This window comes from Chiloscyllium plagiosum, unplaced genomic scaffold (assembly GCF_037043375.1).
Source record: "Chiloscyllium plagiosum isolate Xiang-an unplaced genomic scaffold, Cpla_swu_hap1 HiC_scaffold_48, whole genome shotgun sequence".
Lineage (NCBI taxonomy): Eukaryota > Metazoa > Chordata > Chondrichthyes > Orectolobiformes > Hemiscylliidae > Chiloscyllium > Chiloscyllium plagiosum.
The window spans coordinates 16,425,887-16,450,921 of NW_028270186.1; the positions used below are offsets into that span (position 1 = coordinate 16,425,887).

The window sequence follows — 25,035 nt, forward strand, 5'->3', positions numbered from 1 at the left end:
CTGGAATTTTGATAGAAAACTGGATGGAGCTACAGGAACCTTACCTGGGGCTGTCACACCCTTTGGCACTACATTCAGCCCTGTCAGAACGTCCATTGGGTAAAATGCACGTTCACGTTTCAACATATACCCTGCTGACATCTCTATTTAAAACAGTGCTGCAATAGACAGAAATAAAAAACAAACACTCCACCTTTGAAACAACATCGGCTGGGGACGCCCAGGGTCACATGCTGTGCTAAACAACTACGTAACAGGAGCACCTTAAGACCGGTGGATCTTGCACAGTGATTACGCTGAAGTGAACACTGCGCAGTTAATATTCTGAACTGATCATTTGGTCAATCTGCATTGCTATTTGGACATTAAAATGGCCCCACCTGGGGTTTGGGCAAATACAAAAGAGGTCATGGCATTATTTCAAACAACAGCAGGGGTTATCTTCCCAGTGTTCTGGTCAATATTCATCTCGCAATCAACACTACAAAAAAAAGACCATTCTGGTACTCTTTCTGTGGGAGCTCGCTGTGTGCAAACTTTGTTGCTGTGCTTACGACAACAGCGACGACACTTCAAACGCTTCAGAGTGGGCATCGCCTCTTGCCCACTGTGAAGCCCAGACCAGTCTACAGTAAAAACAAGATGACAAAGCAGCGGACAAATGCAAAAAAGAAGCTGCAGCATTTATTTTTATTGGGGCTTTAAAGAATGAACTTCCAAAGCTTATCGGACAAAACTCGGCACGATCACCTGGTACACCTTTACACCTCACCACCCCACCATCTGACCACACCAAACCAGGCCGAATCGCAGCTTTCCAGTCCACTGTCTGCCAATGCACTGCCCCAACGGATCTCAGGCAGGCGATCCCCATCCAAGGTTCGGCGTGGTAGAAGGTAATGCTCATGGTGATCTCAGGAATGTCAAAACCAATGTTGAACTGTTAAAATCAGCAACTTGAGTAAATCAACTTGCAGCTCTTGCAATAAACGCTGCTTCACTGATATTTTTCCTCACAATCCCCACAGACTGAATCGAGGAGATCGCAGCCCTGTCTGTGAAATCTTGTGGAGGCCAGCACCTGAATATAAACTTCAAGCTTCAGGAATTGTTTTATGCTACTGTATTTTATTGAGGAGGCAGTGAAAATGTCTTCCACACTACTCCCCCCAACCTTTCACTGTAGAGGTTCCCCTCCCTCCCCCCACCAATGCTAAACACTACTGACCAATGGAGAAAGAGCAGGCAGCTCGCTGACTGCTGCCAGCGGTGGCTCTGGCCAGGAGACATACAAGGTTAGACAGCACTGGCTCAGCAGAGGACCCCTGGAAGTGCCTGGTCACAGGTTGACACCTCCCTTGACAGCCCAGTACCCTTCGGTGTGGCAGGCCAATGGCAAGCCACTTTGTGGCTCATGGTTGCGGTCAAATGACATCCATTGAATGTCAGCATGAAAGACAGAGAGAGAGAGAGAGAGAGACAGGGGTTTCACAGAAGTCCAGGGACCAGTACAGAGGGCAGCTGCACTGATCCGTCTTTCGTGCTGTTTGAAAGAAAGCTATGTACGTCCGTGAAAAGGGGATCATACCACAGCTTCGGTCATCTTCCCGAAAGGAATCTCTCACAACACTGAGTCCTTTTTAGTTTGAAAACACTGCAATACTGGGTCGCTTGGCGATTCCCAGTCATTCGCTGCACTTGAAGCATCACATATCATAATACAAACGAGTCATTTCAGCCGTTTTTTTTTTCATTTAAAGTGCTGAAATTTTGGAAATGGCTATGTTCCTCGTGGGAGAATTTTACAGTACAATTAACAAAAAAGAAAGTTGCAAATTCCCAAGTCCCTCAGTTCGCCCAGGGTTCAGATCATTTCCTCAAGTGAAGAGTGTCTTGGAACTTGGTGCTGGTGTAACGTGCGTGGAACCCCTTCTTGTTGATGGTGTCGTCTGTGTGGAAGCGAATCATGATCGAATCCCCGGCAGAATAAATTTCCTCAGGAGGCTGCAACAAAAAATGTTGACCCATCAATAGAGGGCTACTGCTGATCTGTAAATGTGCCTACAACCCCTCCGACTCTGACTGTTCTCTTCACTCAACGTTGCTGCTGTGTCCATTGTTCCTCCTTTAACCTACCTGGTAAGTTAAAGGAAGGCAGGTAAAGATCACTGGTACCCCAGTTGGGAGTCTCAGCAATTTATTGCTCCATGTGGGCCACAAACTCAGTTGGCTGGGAGGCTGAGCCAGCCTGCTGCACTGTCACTGCTGGCTCTCATTAAGCTGACTCTGAAAAGGTTGTGTGCGTCACTCTGTTCAAGCATGTGGGTCATTTGTTTCCTTCATTCTTTCATGGGGATGTCAGGGCTATTTGCTGCCTGTCCCTAACCGCCTTTGAACAGAGCGCTTTGCTGGGGCCATTTCAGGCAGCAGTTGAGAGTCAACCACATCGCTGTCAGTCTGGAGTCACATGGAGGCGAGGCTGGGTAAGGACGGCAGATTTCCTTCCCTCAAGGACATTAGTGAACCAGATGGGTGTTTGCAACAATGACATTACCGAAACTAATTTTCCATTCAGGATGTAGTAAATGGATTGAAATTCCACCAGCTGCTGCAGTGGGATATTTGCAGGCAAACATTGATCTTGTGGCGCAGAGTGTCTCCATTTATGAGGCAGAAGCTCTTGGTTTGAAGCCCACTGCAGGACTTAATGGCCACTGGGCTTGTATTCATAACATGGCCATGGTTAATTATCAACCTATCAATCTTTCCGATAAATGTACAGCAGGTGATTGAAGTGGGAGAGCCTCCCAGTCAGGCCAGCTCTGTCTCTGGGGATAGGCCTGTGTCCATGAAACACCAGCGACACAAACAGGGATAAGTGCAAGCTTTCTCTGCCTCATGCATCAGGTAGCTTCAGAGTGTGCATGCTGGTACATGTATCTGCGAACTCTTACCTATGCCCTTACCTCACATTTCGGTGTGCTGTGGGTGGTATGAGCAAATGAATATTTGTGGACAAATGCACATACATGGGTACGTGCATAACATACGGTTTTCCCTGCTCTCTGCTCAGAGATGCACTAATGGATGACGTGTTGAGTGAAGGGCACACGCAGACAAACCTCCCACCCATTGCATGCATATACCTCCCAGGGGCGCTGTATGGAATTTTAAGTGCTGGGGCAAGGGGTGGGGACTTGAGAAGAACAGCTTGGAACAGAAAGTGAAGATGTGAAGTGGGCTGCACTGAGACTGACATCAGAATGCGAGGAAGCAAGGAAAAAGGTTTCGCCATTCCTCCCACAGGTGGGGGATTTGGCGATGGGACATTGTTCAGTATCACAAGGTTGGACCCACTCAGTGGAGGTGGTCTTGCCTGGCACTTGTGTGGCACAAATATAGCTTGCCAGTTATTTGCCCAAGTCTGAATGTTGCCCAGGTCTTGCTGCATCTGGGCCCTAGTTTCTCATTATTAGGACAGTTGGCAGGTCCATGCTAAACTGGGGTGGTTTCACTGGGTTGAACCAGAAGGTATCGGGAAATCGCTAAATGGACATTGCGAGCTCTTACCCCTGAGCCACAGAACCTGCCCAGCCTTGGAGCAGTGTCATCTGAGCCATCAAACAACTCCATGTAATCGTAACCACAGTCTGCCTCCTCCTCGATCTCGAAGGTCTGAAATATCAGCTCAACCCCGTAGCCTTCCTCAGCCCGGATCACCCACTGGCAATCAGCTCCTCCAGGATAATTGTTATCGCCAAACTGCGCGTGAGAGTACAGGTCCTTGGTTTTCACTTCGGCCTTCAGCTTGCCCCCACATTCTGCAGAATAAAACATGGGGTGTAACACTGATCTCTGGATAGAAGCTTCCTGAGGTAGTTTAGTCCTTTCTCAATTGTATCACTTGCTCAATGCCATCGCACTATTTATAGTTTGATATTTTCTTGCACTAGCCAGCACGAGATCCTCCCTCGCTTGGACTACATGCCCCAGTCAGGGTTGTGTGTTCACCTTCCTTCCATCTACAGTTCTTATCTCAACGGGTTGCACTTCTCCTCTTTGACAAGAGGCTGGGAGTGGGGAGGGCTCATTGTCCATGGAAGGCGATTTATAAGACTGGGACCAACATACTGCTGCTGTGTCAGAGGTGCCGTCTTACATTTGAGACCCTTTCAGGGCAGAAAGCCCTGGGTAGAAAGTCTATGGGACCTTAATGCATTGAAATGAACAGCCTTCCCTGCATTACAAAACTGACATCACATCATTCTGCTTGGTGTCATTAAGTACCTTTGCTGCTTAAGGCTATCAAGTTTTTAATACATAAGAGTAGTTCTTTGTACACTATTCCAATCTGCTCCATTCCCCCACATTACCTCTGCAACCAGTTGGTGATGGGGTATGATGCTGTGGCAGTCCTCTGGTATTTTGACCAGATGACTATCCATGCACTAGGTTAGCAGCAGGTTGCCAACAATGTTACTGGATTGCAGGGCTGGTGTGTGTGTAGAATCAGACCTCTCCTTCCCCCAACCTACAGACTTACACCAAAGGTCGATGGATAGCAACCAGCATTGGGAACCCAGCTTAGTTTTCCTCGGGATTCATCAGTTCTGACTCCGTGCCATCCCAATGGAGTTGCTGGTATTTTACTGCTTTGCACAGCTCCGAATCGCTGCAGGATCAGTACAAGTGCTTGCAGAAAAGTTAACTGCACTGCTTAAATCTGGATGCGTGCCCAGAAATTAAGCCTTTGCTGACTGACGTCCTTCTCACTGTGGCTACGTTTGTGATAAGGTAAGCCCCTTTTCTCAACTGATTTGTCATGTTTCGTCTGGGAGGATATTGTTAAATGTGTAATTTCAAGACTGCAACCTACCTGAATGGGTGAAGCAGGAAAGACACAGTGAACAGCATGTATGAACGCCCCTCAGTAATTGCATTTACCATCACTTTCCAATGCAGTTCAAATGAATGAACAGAATTGTCTGCGCACTGGTTTGGCTTCAAATCACAACAATTCAAATTACTTGGAGAGATACGTGTGGTAATAGCAGACGTTTCTTACCTGAGGTGTGAGCAGCTTCAAAGCCTTTTTTCTGTACAGAGTTGTCAGAGAAGAATTTAATGAACATCTTGTTGAAGGTGGAGATGAGGGGCTCTGGCTTCTTACTGCCGCAGAATCGGCCAATAACCTTCGCTTTCGAGTCTTTGCCATCGTAAAGCTCCAAGTGATCATATGCACATTCCTGATGCTGTTCAATATCCAACTCATTGAATGCCTTAAAAAAAAAAGCAAAGAACTGCATGTTGCCCAAGGGTGAAAATTCCAAGTTTCAAGGCTCCATAGACAAGTAATTTCTCAAAGGACAGAAAGTGACGGGGATGTTGAAAACGATGAAGTACTTTGATAAAAGTAAATCTGGACAAAGTGTTTCCATTTGGTCGCTTGATAAGACAGAACCTCAGTATTGCTGAATCAAACCCAAAGAGAAACTGACCTGCCAACCAATCAGCACAATCTTCTCATGCAGTATAAAATGTCATTTCCTTAAGGTTTGGCGTTGTGTACCGATGAATGCAAGAGGAAAAGTTGTGACAGCATGTTGTTTGTTTTTCAACAATTCTCAAGCAGTTTCTGAAGGCATGAGGGTTGGTAACATGGGGGGGCAGAGATTAAAGACAATTTGACATTAAGAAATGGGGAGATGAGGAGCTTTGTTATAATTCAACGTTACAGTTTGTGCAATTCTGGAAGCCAGTGCCGAAAGCAGGGTGGAAGGAGATTCAACAATAACCTTCAAAATGAAAATGGATATACTAGTGAAAAGAAGAATGGGGAAAGAGTTTGTCAAGTGGGACTATTAGAAAGACCTTTCAAACAGCCAGCATAGGCTTGATAGGCCAAATAGGCCTCTGGTGACTCTCCAGAGCTTCCAAAATGGAACTGGACCAAAATAGTAAGCCATTTGTGACTATGCAGTGTTCCAATCTGGTCCCTGAATAATGATAACAGTGAATAGGTTTGTGATTTTACGCCAATCTTGGGTGCACCACCTCGATGAGGAGTATTCCTTACCAGTTTAACTCGATGCCCAGGCGTGGTCGTGATCTCCCAGGTGCACTCCTTTCGACTGGTGTACTTATTGGGCCAGTTGGGGCTGGTGATGGTGCCCGAAACGCTGTTGATCTTGTGTTCACATCCAGCTGCAGTCACAAGAAAGTTAGATCATAAGATCAAGAAACAGGAGAAGTCACCTTGAACCTGCTCTGTCTTAACTTCACATTCCCATCTGGCCCCCTTGACTCTCTTGTCAGTCTGGAATCTGGTCAACAGCCTGGAGTCTAGCTAAAGACCCTACCTCTCCACTCCGGGAAACAGAATTCCAAACACTGACAACCCTCCGAGAAAAGAACATTTTCATCTTCAATGGAAGACCCCCTTTGAAACTGCGCTCTCTAGTTCAAGGCTTCCCCAAGAGGGGAACCATATTCTCAGTGTATACCTCCTCAAACCCCCTCAGAATTTTATACATTTCAATCGTATCATAGCTTTCGAATGCAGCCCCAATCTGCTCAACCTTTCCTCATATGACACGCCCTTTGTTTCAGGAATCAGTCTAGTGAATTTCCTCTGAACTGCTTCTAATCGCATTAACACAACACCCTCGGAATGAATGACTGGGGAACAGTCCAGCTTGCAGGCTTGCCTGTTACAATAGTGACTGGCAGCAGAGACTCTGCTTTGGAAAATACCTGCTCTTTGCGAATGGTGTGGGTCAATGCAAATGAGCAATCCCATGGTCGTCATACCTTGCAGTAGGCAGAAACCATTCGTACCCTGCAACTATCCTCTGCTGACTGAATTTTGCTGAAGATTCACAGGTTTAAACATTTTGTCCACAGCCTTCCCTTCATTCAGAAGCCGGGTGGTGCCAATTCTCACTCTGTGAATTAAAACTGTTGGGATATTGCCCACCCAGGGGGAGCAGTACCATGCATCTTCCAGTGCAACACTCCCACCTTGGGATAGGCAGGTTGGAGCTCTCAGGGCCCTGCTTCATCTCATGTGTGCGTTGGAGGTCAAAGATCACTCACCTTCCTTGCAATCATGCTTGTTCTCATGAAGCATGAAGCCGCTGCGGCACTGACATGTGTAACTCCCAAAAGTGTTGACGCACTCGTGCTGGCAGCCGCCATTATCCTTTGAGCACTCGTCCTTGTCTGGAGGAAGGAAAGGTAGGGAAGCTCAAGACGCAGTCTCCACAGCTTGACACACAGTCTAAAACTTTGTCCCCGCAAATGATCACTCCAGGAGCTCTGCCCCTCTGTCCAGTTCATCCTCATTCACTGTAATTTGCTTGTTGTCCATAGACAACAGAAAACCTCAGTCAAGGCACATTATCGTGAAGTTACTCCAGCCCCTGATCTCTCATGTGGCTGCACAGTGTGCCTGTCAAACAATCCCAGCACAGGGTTAGATACAGAATTAAGGTCTCTCTACACAACAACAGAAATTTGCTGGAGAAACTCAGCAGGTCTGGCAGTATCTGTGCAGAGAAAGCAGAGTCAATGTTTCGGGGTCCAGTGACTCTTCTTCAGAATTGATGGTCTTGGAAATGATGTTACATATGCTGAAGAGAGGAGTCATAGAATAGAATCATAGAACCCTTACAGTTGGAAAGAGACCACTCGGCCCACACGACCCTCCAAAGACCATTCCAATCAAACCCAGTCAATTACTCTACCAATAACCCTCCACTTACCATGGTTAAGCAACCTAGCCTGCACATCCCTGGACACTATGGATATTTAGCATGACCAATCCACCTAAGCTGCACATCTTTGAACCATGGGAGGAAACCAGAGCACCAGGTGAAAACCCACACACACACATGGGGAAAACATGCAAATTTCACACAGATAGTCAGCCAAGGCTGGAATTGAACCTGGGCCCCTGGCACTGTGAGGCAGCTGTGCTAACCACAAAGTCACTGTGCAGTTCAAAGTGGGTGAAATGAGTAAGCAATCAGTGGAGAAAGAGAGAACAGCAGTTGTCAGACAAAGGGATGTATAATGGTGAACCAGGTAATAAGAAAAACTGACAATAGGGATCATGAGTTGTGAAAATTGGTTGATTGTGACTACAAGTTCAGGAGTGTGGGAGTGGGTAAAAACACAGAAGAAGGTGTTTAGGCTGAAAGTTATTAAACTCGATACTGAGGCCAAAAGGTTGCAGGGTCCAAGCAGAAAATGACCTGCCATTCTTCCAGCTTACGTTGAGCCTTGCTGGAGCATTGCAGAAAGCCCAGAACAGAAATGCTGTCCAGGGAACACGGTAGTGTGTTGAAGTGGCAGGTAACTGGACGCTTGGGGTCATTTTTGTAGACAGAATGTAGGTGTTTCACAAAGCAGTCACCCAGTCTGTTTCGTCTCTTCAATGCAGAGGAGACCACACATTGCTGTGAACAGTGAATACAACAGACTACATTGAGTGAAGTGCAGGTAAATCACTGCTTCACCTGGAAGATGTGTCTGGGGCTTTGGATAGTGAGGAGGGAGGAAGTAAACGGGCAGGGGTTACAGCTTCTGAAATGGCACTGCCCCATCAAACACTCCCAGGGAAGGTGCAGCACGGGGTTACAGATTACAGCACAATGGTAAAGGAACCAGAGTGAAGATGAGGCACAAGCAATGAACTGTGGTGATGTGAAAATCTCTGCCTGAAACAGTGATTTTCCCAAGGGAGAATACGAGATATCTGAAAAGGGAAAATTTGCAGGGATCTGAAGAAAGGGCAGGAGGATCGGATCTGTCACTCTTCCAAACAGCCAGCACAGGCACAGTGGGATGAACAGTCTCCATTTGTACTCTCTGATCCAGGCAACATGAATAATTTACATGAGCAAGTGACAGAGCAAGCTGTTAGGTACAAAACTACACAGTGTGCAAAATTTGATGTGAGAGTCATTTGGGTCTGGATCCTAAAGGGGGCAGTACTGTCCTTCATTCCATCACTTTTGCTTGCCTGATGCAGTGCTCTCCCCTTTGGTTCTGCTCTGCTCTTGGAAAAGTGGGAAACTTTAAGGGCATCACTTCTTTATCTACTTGCTACTGCGTAAGGCACATTTTCACAGTGACGGAAAAGCCAAATGCCCCCTCAAGATATCTCTGCCAACTATTGAACAAACTGAGCAAGCCAAATAGAACAGGAAAAGCACTGCACCGGGTCAGGGATCAGCTGACGATCTAACTCGGTTCCAGCCATCCTCTCACTCTACACCCCTCGGAAACCTTCACCTTCTCTAACCTGACACCCTTCCGCAATGTCTGCAACATCCTCCAAGATCTCAGTGACATCCTCCAGTCCTACACCCCTTCAAGATCTATGTTGCCTCCTGCACCCTACACCCCTCTGACATCTCTATCACCTTCTCCATCCTACACCCTTCTGGCAGTTCTGTGACCTCCTCACTCAACACCACTCTGAGATCTATGAACTCCTCCAGCCTTTCAATCCTCTGACATCTCTGACCTCCTCCACCCTACACCACTCAAACATCTGTGAACTCCTCCAGTCCTGCAACCTCCAAGGTCTCTATGGCCTCCTGCAACCCTGCACCCCTCTGACATCTGTGACCTCCTCCGCCCTACGCCACTCCAAGATCTCTGTTCTCCTCCATCCTATGCCACTCGAGATCTCTGTGATCTCCTCTATCCTACGCTACTCCGAGATCTCTGTGATCTCCTCCATCCTGCACCACTCCGAGATCTCTGTGATCTCCTCCATCCTGCACCACCCCGAGATCTCTGTGATCTCCTCCATCCTGCACTACTCCGAGATCTGTGAACTCCTCCAGTTCTGCACCCCTCCAAGATCTCTATGACCTCCTGCAAACCTGCATCCCCAACATCTCTGTTATCGCCTTGGTCCTGCACCCCTCTGAGATCTGTTACATCCTCTAGCCCTGCACCCCTCCGAGATCTCTATGACCTCCTCCAGCCCTGCACCCCGCCGAGATCGCTGTGACCTCCTCCAGCCCTGCACCCCTCTGAGATCTCTGTGACCTTCTCCAGGCCTGCACCCCTCTGAGATCTCTGTGACCTTCTCCAGGCATGCACCCCTCTGAGATCTCTGTGATCTCCTCCAGCCCTGCACCCCTCTGAGATCTCTGTGACCTCTTCCAGCTCTGCACCCCTCTGAGATCTCTGTGACCTCCGCCAGCCCTGCACCCCTTCGAGATCTCTGTGACCTCCTCTAGCCCTGTACCCCTCTGAGATCTCTGTGCCCTCCTCCAGCCCTGCACCCCTCCAAGATCTTTGTGACCTCCTCCAGCCCTGTACCCCTCTGAGATCTGTGACCTCCTCCAGCCCTGCACCCCCCCGATATCTCTGTTATCTCCTCGAGCCCTGCACCCCTCTGAGATCTCTGTTAACTCCTCCAGCCCTGCACACCCCCTGAGATCTCTGTGACCTCCTCCAGCCCTTTACCCCTCTGAGATCTCTGTGACCTCCTCCAGCCCTGCACCCTCCCTCCTGAGATCTCTGTGACCTCCTCCAGCCCTACACACCTCCTGAGATCTCTGTGACCTCCTCCAGCTCTGCACCCCCCCGAGATCTCTGTGACCTCCTCCAGCCCTGCACACCCCCTGAGATCTCTGTGATCTCCTCCAGCCCTTTACCCCTCTGAGATCTCTGTGACCTCCTCCAGCCCTGCACCCTCCCTTCCGAGATCTCTGTGACCTCCTCCAGCCCTACACACCTCCTGAGATCTCTGTGACCTCCTCCAGCCCTGCACACCCCCTGAGATCTCTGTGACCTCCTCCAGCCCTTTACCCCTCTGAGATCTCTGTGACCCCCTCCAGCCCTGCACCCTCCCTCCCGAGATCTCTGTGATCTCCTCCGGCCCTGCAGCCCCCCCCCACCCCGCCAAGATCTCTGTGACCTCCTCTAGCTCTGCACCCCACTGAGATCTGTGACCTCCTCCAGGCGTGCACCTCTCTAAGATCTCCATAATCTCCTCCACCCTACACTACTCCGAGATCCCTGCAACTTCTTCCACCCTACACCACTCTGAGATCCCTGCAACTTCCTCCACCCTACACCCTTCCGAGATATCTGTTCCTCCTCCAGCCCTGCACCCTTCCAAAATCTCTATAATCTCTTCCACCCTACACCTCTCTGAGATCTCTGTAGCCTCCTCCAGCCCTGCAACCGTCCGAGATCTCTCTCTCCTTGCACCCTGTAAGGATACAGCTCACGTACCAGAGAAGAAATGGGCCTTGAAACCTTTCTTGGAGACTGTGTTGTCTGATTTAAACTCTATCCTCATATTGTTGTACTGGGATGTGATCACCTCCGGCTTCTCTGCTCCGCAGAATTTGCCATGAAGCTTGGCGTCGGCGGAGAGGCCACTGCGGACTTCGACATAATCATATTTACAAACCTGGAAAGAAACAGATCACAGACCAATCAGATTGATACATCACTTACCACATCAATAGGTAGAATACAATATCAGGATGGATAAGGTGTGCAGCTAGATAAAAACACAGCAGGTCAAGCAGCATTAGAGGAGGAGGGGAGTCGATGTTTCAGGTCAGAACCTTTCATTATGATACAATATCAACAGACCAGATCAAATTGGAGCAAGTCACCAAGCACAACAGATTCCAATCCAGCTTAATTTTACTGTAGGGATACCAATCATTGACCTAAAAGGACACAATATAGCATGGTACAGTATCTAACACATAGTAATACAACAGTGCCAGTGTAAGCCACACCCTGTCCTGACTGAATTCTGACATGGAGAGGGAAGGAAGCAGTCTCTCCCCACTTAGCTTGGTGCCTCATGCATCTTTGTAAACTGAAGCAAGTTCAAAACTCCCAAAGCACTTCATCGAAACACCACTAAATATGACATTGAGCGGTGATCAAAAATTTGCTGAAGGATGTAGATATTCAGGATTGTCTTTCGAGAGTAGTGAAATAGAGAGATGGAGAACTTGAGGGAGGGAATTCCAGAGCTCAGGGTCCCAGGCAGTTGAAGATGTGGCCACCAATGGTGGAGTGATTAAAATCAGGGGTTGCTCAAGAGGCCAGAATTAGAGGTGTGCAGAGATCTTGAAGGTTTCTGGGGCCTGAGGAGATTCCACAGATAGAGAGGGCCTGTGGCCATGATGGAGGATTTGATAACAAGGAAGGGAATTCAAAATCAAGACATTACTTGACAGAAAGCCAGTGTAGGTCAGTGAGTACAGGAAGAATAGGGGGAACAGAATTCGTTGAATCCCTAGTGTGGAAACAGGCCCTTCGGCCCAACAAGTCAACACCGACCCTCTGAACAGTAGCCTACTCAGACCCATTCTCCTACCCTATTACTCTACATTTACCTCCGACTAATGCACACCTAACCTACACATCCCTGTCCACTCTGGGCAATTTAGCATGGCCAATCCACCTAACCTGCTCATCTTTGGATTGTGGGAGACAACTGAAGCGCCCAGAGGAAATGCACGGAGACATGGGGAGAATGTGCAAACTCCACACAGACAGTCGCTCGGGGGTGGAATTGAACCCAGGTACAATTTGAGTTGAGACACAAAACACGGAGATTTGGATAAGGTCAAGTTTACGGAGGGTAGAATGTGCAAGACCAGTTAGGAATGCAGTGGAACAGTCAAAGTGGAGAAGTAATAAAGGTGTGAATGAGGGTTTCGGATGCAGACGAGCAGAAAATGGACCAAAGTTCTTGAAACAGACAGTCTTCCTGATGGCACAAGCATGAATCAGGAGCTGACCTTGGGGCTAAAGGTACAGATGGTTTAATCTCAACAGTTGCTGGGGAGATGAACGGAGTCAGTAGCTAGGGGATGAAGTCTGGAGTGAAGACCGAGAACAGTGCTGAGAACAGAGTATGATGACCGATGCATGCTACACTCCCCTGGTCATCGAAGGTGTGATTCACTGCTTCGCAACATTTCCAAGGGCTAAGGCCATCCACCTGTCAGGGTTATATATCCTTCCCTTCCTTCTCTGAGTTCTCACCTTGTTCAATGCACTGTGCCAGTGCAGGTTGAGACGGAATGGGCAACTCTGTTGTCCTCAGGAGGTGTGTGACAATTTGCTGTTCTCTAATCATCAGCAATTGAACCTTTTATCTTCCATTGATTTCTTGTACTCTTGGGGTCTCTGTTCAGCTGTGTAGTGCTTCGGGTGGGTGCCTTGACTCCAATAAGCCAGCAGCCATTGCTGATGGTACAGTCAGCCGTGACTCAGCAGGGGTTGCACTCACACAACAGAGGTGCAAGATTGTGGGTACATGCCCCAGCATCAAAATCCAGGCTGCCACTCCCATACTGAGATAGTGACACTGGTCAAACAGGCCAGAAGACGAGGTGTTAAACCAAGGGCCCTTATGTGCTTACTCAGAAATGTACTGCTTTGCAGCATTCTCCAACAAGAGCAGGGCATATCTCCCCAAGTTATGACCTATATTTATTCCACAGGCAATATTACAAACAAAAACGGATTAATCTGGTCATTGGTCGCTGCTTGTCCCACTTCACCAGTGACCACACTTCATTCCCACAGCCCGTTGAGATATGTGCAAATCACTACCCAAACGCAGGTCTTTGGCTCATCTCGCACTGGCCTTTGCTCTGAGTAAATACTCACATCATTGCCTTCGATCTCAAAGAACTCAAACTGGAGGGAGATGCGATACTGGGTCGGTGCCACGACTTGCCAGACACAGTTCTTGTTGGGTGGGTATTCCTTGGGCCACCCTGGGCTGGTTATGGAGCCATTTAGCTTTGTCAGGAAACCACCACACGCGGCTGCAATTAATAAAACACCATTACTCCAGTAAAAAGCAGAATTTGCAGCAGGAATTCTGTTTCCAAAAGAGAACATCTTCCAGCTGGGCAAATACAGCCCAATTACTACATACCAGAGGGAGGTCTGGCACTAAACACTCTGCAGTAATTGAGTTTTTTTTAAACTCCTCCTTGTTTGCTTATTCCTTATATCTCCATCTCGAGGCTCAGTCACCCTGTTCCCAAGTAATTTAGTACCAAACTCTCGCCCACTATCGCCCACACCAAGCATTTAATTTACATTCACTGGCACACTCAGACACACTGGCTTCAGGGCAGTGCACCATGTTGCTCGCAGCTGGCCAACAAGTTTTTCTGCTGTGCTTCTGTGGCATCGGAGGATGGGGCATGACTCTCCCAACCACTAGCCGCACCTTCAACACTCAATGGTAACATTGAACCTGGCATCAGAGCACTTAAAGCACTGGGGCTGGCACATTCCCAGCAAGGAGCATCTCAATTCTAGGATGATGGCTGTCTTTGGCCTCAGCTTCTCTCCCACATCCATCAGAAAAGGCATTCACTCTCCTCTCCCCTTTCAAAGTTCTCTCTTTGATTTGCACCGCATAATGGGGGATGGAAGAATATTGGGATTATTGAAGGACTACTAATCCAGAGACCTGGATGTTTTGGAGGCCAGGTTCAAATCCCACCTTAAAGCTTGGGGCATTCAAATTCAACAAACCAATCAGGAATAAAACCCGAGACTCATTAATAATGATGGCAAAACTACTGGATTGCCCTATAAAAACAAATGGATTCACTGGTTCCCATTAGGGAAGGAAATATGGTTTACATGCATCTCCAAACAGACAGCAACACAGTGCACTCTTAACTCATCCCCAAAAAGAGTGGAAACAAAATCCCTCTCTTTCTCACCTTCACAGCTTCTCTTGTCGTTTGCCAGCTCGTAGCCAGGATCACAGGCACACTTGTAACTGCCCAGTGTGTTAACACAGCGTTGCTCACACCCACCATTGTCAGGCCGGGAGCACTCGTCCACCTCTAGAATAAAGACAGCAAAGAGATCAGCACCAGTTGTGTCTGTGCAGAAACCCCCTGTAACTACACGTAGAGAAGAATGGATCATTTTGCTTTTCACTGAAGGGTAAGAAGGGCAACTACCCAGATAGAGAGGAAAATCCAAAATAGGAGCCCCTCTTTCCGTTTCCACTGCTGAGAGCTGGTGTTTCAGTCTTCTTTACCCTACTTACTAATAGAAGGCAGCAATGCTATCTCAGGCAGGCAAACCAACTCCCTGGCTTGGGTGATACCAGTGACATGTGGCTTTGCTAGGAACACTGATGATTCCACATCCCCGACATGTATATATTGCAGGAAGAGTGCACCCAGTTGAGCCAGAGGTCAACGGTATATTTCAATGGTCACTTTCCCACCAAATGCAAGCAGTCTCCCTGATGATGCTGAATGCTTTGAAAGGCTGATTATCCTTCCCTGGCAAGTTCTATCCACTCCCTGTTTTCCATGGAAGGCTCCCTAATCTAAGGTGAGTCAACGATTTGCACCCGAATGACACAGAGAACGGGAACAGCTTGTTCCTGGGGGTGGCCAGAGTTGGTTTTACTCCGTTCCTGAATCACGCTTTCAAACAGAAATTTGGGGTGATATTCGCCTTTTTATTCCTTCCTACCGGCATGTTTCGTCACCTGAGGAACTGCCTTTAAAGTTCTGTGAAGTTTCCTTTCATAATCCTTGATATGTTCTGTGGACTTTAATACAAAATGCAGGGTGTGGCAGATCTTTATTTTTTGTTCTGTAAACTAAGGAGACCTAAATTTTGCAACACTCTGTAATTATTTGTACACTTCAATGTTCATAACTCTGCAACCCTTTAAATATGTTGTACTTAATTTTTATTTTAATGATTGCCTATAACTATGTCTGTAATTATACCTATTGTTATGTCTATAATGTTGCGTCTATTGTTGTCTCTAATTATGATTACTTATTTTATTTGTATCATCACCACAATTCGGCACCTGCTGCCATGATTTTTCAATCATTCAAATAGCTGCTTATCTATCTCTGTTCTTCCACAGTAGTTAGGCTGATTCTACCAAATCCCTTCTCCCAGCTTATCAACTTCCTTTTGCGATTTCTGCATTACCTCCAGTGCTTCTCTTTAGGTAGAAAGAAGCCACAGGGGCTCAGTGGTTAGCACTGCTGTCTCACAGTGTCAGGGACCTGGGTTCAATTCAAGCCTCAGGTGACTGTCTGTGTAGAGTTTGCACATTCTCCCCACGTCTGCATGAGTTTCTGTCCACAGTCCAAAGATGCGCAGTTCAGGTGGATTGGCTATGCTAAATTGCCCATAGTATTCCGGTATGTGTAGGTTAGGTGCATTAGTCTGGGGTAAATATAGGGTGGGGGAATGGGTCTTTTTGGAGGATTGGTGTGGACTTGTTGGGCCGAATGGCCGTTTCCACACTGGAGGAAATCTATGAGGCAAGAATTGCAAAGTAATTCACGTGCAGCCTGACTTACGCATATTTGTACCATTCCTATTGAAGCCTGTGCACCTCAAAATAAACCCCATGATTTTGTTTGCATCAGAATGTTTTGCCTTTTTCTCTCTTTATTTTCTATGGTGTAGACTGTGCTTTGTCTTCTCTTACCTAAAGCTGACTTGCTGCTCAACTTCCCAGTCTGCACATTTAAAAGCCTTCCTGCCCTTGTCATCAGTGTTACAACTGGCGCCATTCGTAACTTTTGATAATGCTCAAATAATCTTGTGTGTGGTACCTTAATAAAAATGTGATTGACGTCCAGATAAACTCAATCCACTGCATTTCCCTATTGATTCTGTCTATTACCACCCGAGGTTGTACCATGCTGGGATTGTCCCAGCATAACTGTCCCCTTTGAAATGCAAGCTATTTCTTCCTATTTTCTCCATGATCTCATCAATGCTCAGTTGAACCTTAACTCAAATGCTCTCCACTGCAAATGCTAAGCTTATAAGGCTTGCCAACAGAACGCTGATTGATGCTGCTTAAGTACAAATAGGGAGGACAATTCCAAATTGTTTTAGGGCTATGAAAGGTAGGCCCGAGAAGCTTACATGTTTTCTCTAACGAGTATTTTGTAATGAGTGAAAGTGGAATCAGTCTATGTACCCACCTTTGAAGAAGTTTGCGGAGAAGCCTGCTTTGTTAATGGACCCATCCGACACAAATTTCATCCACAATTTGTTGGAGCTCGACTTGATATCATCAGGCTTGTCGTAGCCACAGTAACGGCCAATCAGGGGACTGTCATCAGTGCTTCCATCACGGACCTCGAGGTAGTCGTATGCACAGCTATCGTGTCTCTCAATCTGCATGGGGAGTAAAACAGCTCCAGAGTTTGCGAGTGAAGCTTCAGCAGAACTGGTGTACGCGCACACACTGAAAAAACACACTGCATATACACAACCCAAATTATAGCACACTGTGCACACATTCAAATGTCAGACTCACGCGTCACCTATGCACACAGCAGACAGACTCTATACTGAAACACACTCACACACGTCAAACCATACAACATACAACGCACGCAGTGCACGCATTTGATGATATATCTATGACACATACACGAAGCCAGTGTGCCAGAGTTAAAGTGGTGAACTGTTGTATTTGAGCAGCTGGTAATTATAGGTTGGAAAGGAGAGATTAGAGATTGATGCAGTGTCTTAAATCCTGAGGTCAATTCAATACATTGCAGTGAGCTGTCAACTGTCTGAGCAAATTACTGTCTGTCATCACTCGTTCAGCATTCTTGAGCAGAACTGGAGCTTATCCCATTAAGTTAGTCACTGACAGGATCTGGTCTCCACCAACATACCAAATATCCTTTCCCTTTCCTGGATACTAATGAAGGAATGGATTCAGTTTGATAACCGCAACAGATCCCATGGCTCCATTTCAAAGAAGAGCATGGGAGTTCCCCCAGGGTCCTGCTCACTATTAATCCCATATCTATCATCATCAAAACAGACAGACCAGTCACTAATACACTGTTGTTTGTTGAACCTTGTTGTGTGCACAGCAGCTGCTGCATTTCATTTATGTGTGAAGCTGACTACAATTCATTGGTACTGAATTGGAAAGTATTTGAATTTAAATTGAGTCAATTATTTGGATTTGAAGTTGGAAATTGAGAATTCAGTTAACTCAACCTGACAGTGTATGATCTATAGGCTTTCATGCAAAACTGAGTGCCCCATAGACCTTTCAATTTTATGGTGTGAAAGAAAAAAGCCTGCAGTTTGTAACTGAATCCCAGGAGGAGTTGCCGCTTACAGGATGGGACAATAGATCTGCAGTGGCAACATCTGATTAGTGATAATGACAGAAAATCCACTTCGTTGTAAGCACACTCTCTATACACAACATGTGTCACAGCAAGTCCAATAAAGCAGCATTGACAAAGGCAACATGGAAATCAGCAATAATGTTGATTTCTGGGTGAAGTGATGTGATAACCAATGACTTTTCACACCTAGCCACCTTGTTTTAATCCACGTTGATGGCACAGTGTGAGAAATGACTTTTGAAAATTGAAACCTACCTCAAATGACTGAAAGCTGAGCCCAACATGGAAGCTGTCAGAGACTCTTATCCTCCAAATGCAGACTTTAGATGGCCTGTAGTCATCGGGGTAATTTGGAGACTGTATCTGTCCAAGATCCTTATTGATATCCCCACCACAAATGGCTGAAATTTAAACACAAGAAAACGTAGCACACTCAGCACTTGCAGCTGCGGTTTTGCTCGGCCTCTATAATCAATCATTGCAGGAGAGTTGAAGTGAACGTTGAGTGACAGATGGACAAGGAAGTGCTAAAGTGATGAAGCATGGCACCTGCCCTCCAAAGGTTACCTGGGACTCCTGCTATTTGATTACAACAGTAACCCCTCCTGCTAAGTGCTGAATGAGGAATGCTGGAAGGAATGATTAAATAGCACAAAACAGAGTAACACTGTTCTGGCTCAGGTAAGGAGACAGATGGAAGCCTGACGACCTGGTGTTAAGCAGCCCCTCCAGGAGAATAGGGAGGATGGTGGAAGTATGTCTGGTGTCCAGTCTTAGGCACTAAGGCAACAGACAGCACCGTCTTTCTGGAGCAACAGCTCACCAACTCAAAGCACAAATGTAAATCTAAACAACTGGTCACAATGTCTTGTCCTACTTTTTACAACTGGCTCGATCTTAGGTTGCAAAGTCATTAAGGCACAAGAAGAGGAGGCTTGGCCCAAACAGTCTCAATCCAGTTTCAACTGCCATTTCTCCTTGGCCACTGTCCCTCCCTATCGCAGTCCAGAATTGTTCCATTATTTCCTGGGATTTGAACCACATAGACACATTGAGGCTAAAAGTCAAACGCAACTGTGAAATCTGAAATTGATCTATTTTTGTTAATTCATTCATGGGATATGGGGTCACTGGCTTGGACTGTATTTATTGTCTATCCCAAGTTGCCTTTGAGAAGGTGGTGGTGATGTGCCTTCTTACTGTTACTGTTATGGGATTACTGTTGTAATCAAAAAACAGGTAAATGGACATAATATGCAAATGATAATGACTGAACTGAATTGTGGGTCGGACTTGAAGGCTGAATGGCCTCCTCCAGTTACAATTTCTGCACTTGACTCTGAAGCTACAGCTGTACATACTGGTCACACTCTGATTGGAGACTGCTACAGAGTCAGAGCTGCATGCAATTCAGGTGAACTTTGTGCGAGTTCTTCCCCTCAGCACGTCATCTTTGTTAAACACTCCTGGACTTTCAAAAAGACCCAATTAGTGAGAGAAATAAAACGAGAAAGACATTTTAAAATTGACAGCACTCTTTTTAAGAGCCTGTGCAAAGAACAGAGTTGCAAACTAATAATTAAACCCTTTGAAAAAGTCCAGAATTGTTTCATTATTTCCTTAGATTTGTACCACACTAGACGCATTCCTACCCCATCTGGCATTGAGCTACTTGGCCTGCACAGGAAATAAAACTCCTGGTGATTTTTCTCCTGTGTATGAAGTTACTTTAAGCTATGCAGCAGCCCTATGGCTATCACAGCACTGCCTGATTACTGATCCTTGGGTCTAGATTGGGAGGGGAAGGGTGCCTCCCCCTAGACAAACCTTAGGCTCTTCACATTCTGCACTCTGATTTTCTTCCACAGTTTCTTTTAAATGAATCCTCCCTGTCTCTTCTCCCTGCCTCAGCCCGCTCAGTACCCATCCACTAGTGAGTTGTGTGGGGGTAGCATACCCAGGGACACTTGCACCAGTTGCACTCTCAGAATCTGGGCCAAATAACCTGACATGAATTTGGACAGTGACTAATCCGCCACATGCTGTAAAACACAGCTTGCTGCCGTCATGCTGGTCGTACTGAGATCCAGGTGTATATGACAATCAAATAAACACAAACCTTTACTCATACTGGGGGCAGAAATGACAGGTTTTTCCTCATTGGGCTCCACCCTCTTACACCCACCCATTTTCAGATTGTATCCCTTGATTCTCTCACTCTGCACTAACACTTGTCTAGTCCCTTCCTAATAAACTTACTCCATGCCTCTTTGCAAATGGCTGATTTTGAGCAGCTCACTGAGAGTAGAAAAGTGATCTGCATTCTGCTGTTGTCTCTCAGATACACGGGAACTAAGCTGACTCTTTTTATGCATTCTTTCAGGGGATGTTGATGATATTGGCAAGGCTAACATTTACTGCCCATCTCAAGGGCAATTAGTCATGGGCAGCAAATGCTAACCTTGACAATAACACCAACATCCCATGAAAGAACGAAAGGAAAAAAAGTTGCCCTTGAACTGAGAGGCTTGCTAAGTCTTTTTATTTTAAAGGAGACAGGCTTTTCATTTCAGTCTTATTTAGTGAAATTAAATTGCAACAATTGTGGGATTTGAACCCATACTCCGAATGTATGGGTATGAACCTTGGGGTTACAAACTCAGTGACATTACCATTACAGATTCTTGTCTGCACATACCTCCCCACCTCCCTGCTCTTGTATAGTGCCACTGAATTGGCAGGAATCCCTACAGGGAATGGTGCTTACAGCCCTAAGTGCCCAGACAACAAACTTGTCATCCCAAAACAGGCCATTTGGCCTGAACGGTCCAACTTCAATGTGTGCCTCACACAAAGCCTCTTCCCACAATAAAGCAAAAATGCCCAGTAATATTGACTATCCCCTTTGTGGAGTACACTTTCTTCTCAGTTCCCAGGGAGGACAACTAAGTAGGGAAGAAAGAATACCCGTGATTACCCTCATACACGGCGGAGAATCCTTTGCCAACCCAGCTGCTGCTGCTGCGGAACTCAATCCACAGGCGGCTATCCGTGGAGATGAGAGAGGCAGGAACTTTATCTCCGCAGAATCTGCCTGAAGACAGAAAGAGAGAAACATACACTTAAGTGATCGGGTTAACCACAAGCACAAGCATTGCGGGCTGTCATTGCATTGAACCTTAATCGATGCTTCTCTCAATTCCTCTGTCAATTCTCAAGTTGTTAAAGGAATTGCTGAATATCAGAGCTGGAGGACTGAGTACAGCTCTGGTTACTGCACCATATGAAAGAGTAATTACACGAGACATGGCATAGAAGAAATTTACAAGGATGTTACTTGGGCTAGAGAATTTTAGATACAGGACAGATTGAATTGGGTAGAACTATTTTTTTTGAAACAGATGAACCTAGATTAGATTACTTACAGTGTGGAAACAGGCCCTTCGGCCCAACAAGTCCACAACGACCCCCGAAGCGCAACCCACCCATACCCCTACATTTACCCCTTTTAACCTAACACTACGGGCAATTTAGCATGGCCAATTCACCTAACCCGCACATCTTTGTGACTGTGGGAGGAAAACGGAGCACCCGGAGGAAACCCACGCAGACATGGGGAGAATGTGCAAACTCCACACAGTCAGTCGCCTGAGTCGGGAATTGAACCCGGGTCTCTGGCGCTGTGAGGCAGCAGTGCTTACCACTGTGCCACCATGCCGCCCACACAGTGACAACCTAAAGGTCATGTATAAAAATATTCATAGTTTAGATAGAATGGATAGAATTCCCATTGGTTGAGGGGTCCATAAACCACTGGTGTAATTTTAAATTGAGAATGTTAAAAATCACACAACACCAGATTATCGTCCAACAGGTTTATTTGGAAGGACAACCTTTCGGAGTGCTGCTCCTTCATCAGGTAGCTGGTGAGGCAGAATCATAGGACACAGAATTTATAGCAAAAGATCATAGTGTCACACAACTGATGCAATCCATTGAATAAACCTACACTGCTGTTAAATTTCATCGTGTCATACAACTGACGCGATATATTGAACAAACCTAGATTGCTGTTAAGTGTAATCTATATTTAAATTGAGAGGGAGATGACAATTGGAGGGAAACATTTTTTTTAACCTGAAGTGGTGGTGGTCTGAAACGCACTGCATGAAAGGATGGTCAAGGGAGAAACCCTCAACACATGTAAGAACATTGTTAAACGATCACAATTTGTCGAAGCTTTTGCATACCATAATTCACAAGTCTATGCACCAAGAGAAATAAGGTTGAATGGCAAGTTGTCAGTCAGCACACATGCAGGAGTGGCCTCCTGCTCTGCTGTAAACTGTAATGATTTTGATGCTGAATGAAGGACAAGCACTGAGCCAGGGAAATCTTTGCTGTTTAGTATGCATTTGACAAACAAATCTAGGAAGATAGGGTCTTGAGTTACCATCTCATACAGAGATGCGCCTTATCACCGCTATATTAAAAGATCAGCCAAAGCAAAAACACACAGCGACAACAAAACAGACAGAGGCTGCTTCTAGCAAAGGTGAAGCCAAAACGAACATGCTGAGACAGTCAAACAGGTCTCAACACAGTAGTGGTGCTGCTGTGCCAGATCATCAGATGTAGACAGAGAAGCAATTTCATTGTCATAAAAGGGCAAGAAATTAATTCAGCTGGGATTTAAAACGGAATTTGAAAGATGAAGATATCATATTAATTATCGGCTTCTCAATGTTATCGGAGGTGCAAAGCCAATAAATATCCATCCTCCACCCCAAACACTCCCGGGCGCTGTCTTCTGCTGAAGTATGGCTTCTGGCCAAATTGTTTAGCCTCACAATTCTCAGATCACCCGAATGCTGCGCTCAGCCACAGAAACTCTGAATTACAGACCCCTCCACAGCTCATGGGATGTCAATGTTGATTCTGGCTGCCAGCCTTTTGACTGCAGTAAAAGGGTCCGGACAAGTAGCTTGCCAGGTTGCCAGGAGATTATTCACTGCCGCACCATCCCTCTGAACCAGATGGGAGAACAGTCAGAACCTGTGGTATGAACACCCACTCAAGTTCATAGTCAATTTGTAATAACAAGCTCTGAGGATACAAAGGCGTTTGGAACATCAATTCCACTCGCTTACTGCACCTTTTATCCAATATTTGACAGGGAGAAAGTGAGGACTGCAGATGCTGGAGACCAGAGTTGAAAAATGTGGTGCTGGAAAAACACAGCAGGCCAGGCAGCATCCGAGGAGCAGGAGAATCAATGTTTCAGGCATAAGCTAAAGAAGGGCTTATGCCCGAAACGTCGATTCTCCTGCTCTTCGGATGCTGCCTGGCCTGCTGTGTTTTTCCAGCACCACATTTTTCAACTCCAACATTTGACAGACTTCCACCAACTTGTCTCATTATTACCTCACTACTGCTAGCTGGGTTACCCAGCCTCAATCATCACCTTGCCGTGCCTTTACTATCTGGGGTCTGGGCTTTGAAATATCAAGAAACAAATGCTTTGTCTCATCAAAGTGCGTGCTAGAAGGGGCATCAGTCCCACATTGGTACTTTGCCAGGGGTTGACAGGAGTTGAGCGATTGGTGATTTGCATTGGTACCCATGAACAACCTCCCACCCGCCATACCTCACCCCAGGAAGATCAGAGCAACCGGCATGGCAATAGTGGGAACACTATCACTGTAGTCACACCTTCCTAAATTAGAAATATGGGAAATAGGAACAAATGGAGACCATCTGGTCCATCAAGCCTGCTCTGCCATTTAACTGGGTCATAGCTGACCTACCTCAATGCCATTTTCCTGCACTATCTCCAAATCCCTTGCTATCTTTAATATATCGAACATTAGGATAGAGCATCCACAGCCCTTTGGTGTAGAGAATTCCAAAGATTGACTGCCCTCTGAGTGAAGCAATTCCTCCTCATCCCATCTAAAATGGCCAACTTCTTAGTGTGAGGTTGTGTTCCCTGGTTAAGGACTGCACAGCAGCCCTTGCTCAGCCAGGTGGTAAAATCCATGCTGCATCGACCCTGTCCAGCTGTGTGAGTATTTTGAATGCTTTAAGGAGATCACATTTCATTCTTCTAAACAGTTACAGCCTCCTCAATCTCTCTTGGACTTGAACATACAGTGCCCATGGCGCAATACAGAATGACAGGAGTATATTCAGCATGAGGATTACAACATTCTGTGATGATAAATTTTACAGATAGAGATCAGTACTTCTGATGGATCTATCAGTGCACTGGCTGCCAGTCCACAATCCTGTGCCAAACAAGGCACATGCCATGTCAAATGAAGCATAGCACTAGCTTTTCTCGAAAGCTGGCACTGACAGGTGCACTAGAAGATTTTAAAAACAATGAGCAGATTTTAAACACAGAAACTGGGTGCTAAACGCCGTGATCGAACTACACATTGCCAAGAATTCTCACCTGGCTGTGGCAAGGATACCAAAAGCTGCCTATTATACCTCCATTTAAGATATGTCTCAAGCTGTCAACTGCCTATGAGTTGTAATATAGTCAATATTAATTCAAGGAGGAGCAGAGATTGAAAATGAGCATGGGTTTGAAGAACTGAAAGTTTTTTTTTAATCCATGTGGGTGTCACTGGCTAGGCTAGCATTTTAGCTAACCCTGAACTACCCTTTCTGAATTGCTCTTGAGGAGGTGTTCAGGCGCCATCTGAGTAACTTGCATTTCAGAGGGCTGTGAAGAGTTAATCATATTCCTGTGGATCTGGGGTCCCCTATGGGCTAGACCAGGTAACAACAGCAGATTCCTCCACTCAAGCAACTGGCTGTTTACAACAATCCA

General features: G+C 46.3%; 1 protein-coding gene across 1 annotated transcript in view; it reads right to left on the reverse strand.

Annotated features, from left to right (window-relative positions):
- Positions 1–671: 671 nt before the first annotated feature.
- Positions 672–25,035, reverse strand: part of LOC122543176 (bone morphogenetic protein 1-like) — a 132,888-nt gene continuing 108,524 nt past the window's right edge. Inside the window, exons 11-21 of the mRNA XM_043681598.2 lie at positions 21,172–21,288; positions 18,450–18,595; positions 17,019–17,214; positions 14,757–14,882; positions 13,678–13,838; positions 11,263–11,443; positions 7,096–7,221; positions 6,077–6,204; positions 5,066–5,279; positions 3,571–3,821; positions 672–2,004 (exon numbers count right to left, since the gene is read on the reverse strand). Of these exons, the coding sequence (XP_043537533.1) occupies positions 1,870–2,004; positions 3,571–3,821; positions 5,066–5,279; positions 6,077–6,204; positions 7,096–7,221; positions 11,263–11,443; positions 13,678–13,838; positions 14,757–14,882; positions 17,019–17,214; positions 18,450–18,595; positions 21,172–21,288 (1,781 nt within the window). The 3' untranslated portion in view covers positions 672–1,869. The remainder of the gene's footprint in view (positions 2,005–3,570; positions 3,822–5,065; positions 5,280–6,076; positions 6,205–7,095; positions 7,222–11,262; positions 11,444–13,677; positions 13,839–14,756; positions 14,883–17,018; positions 17,215–18,449; positions 18,596–21,171; positions 21,289–25,035) is intronic.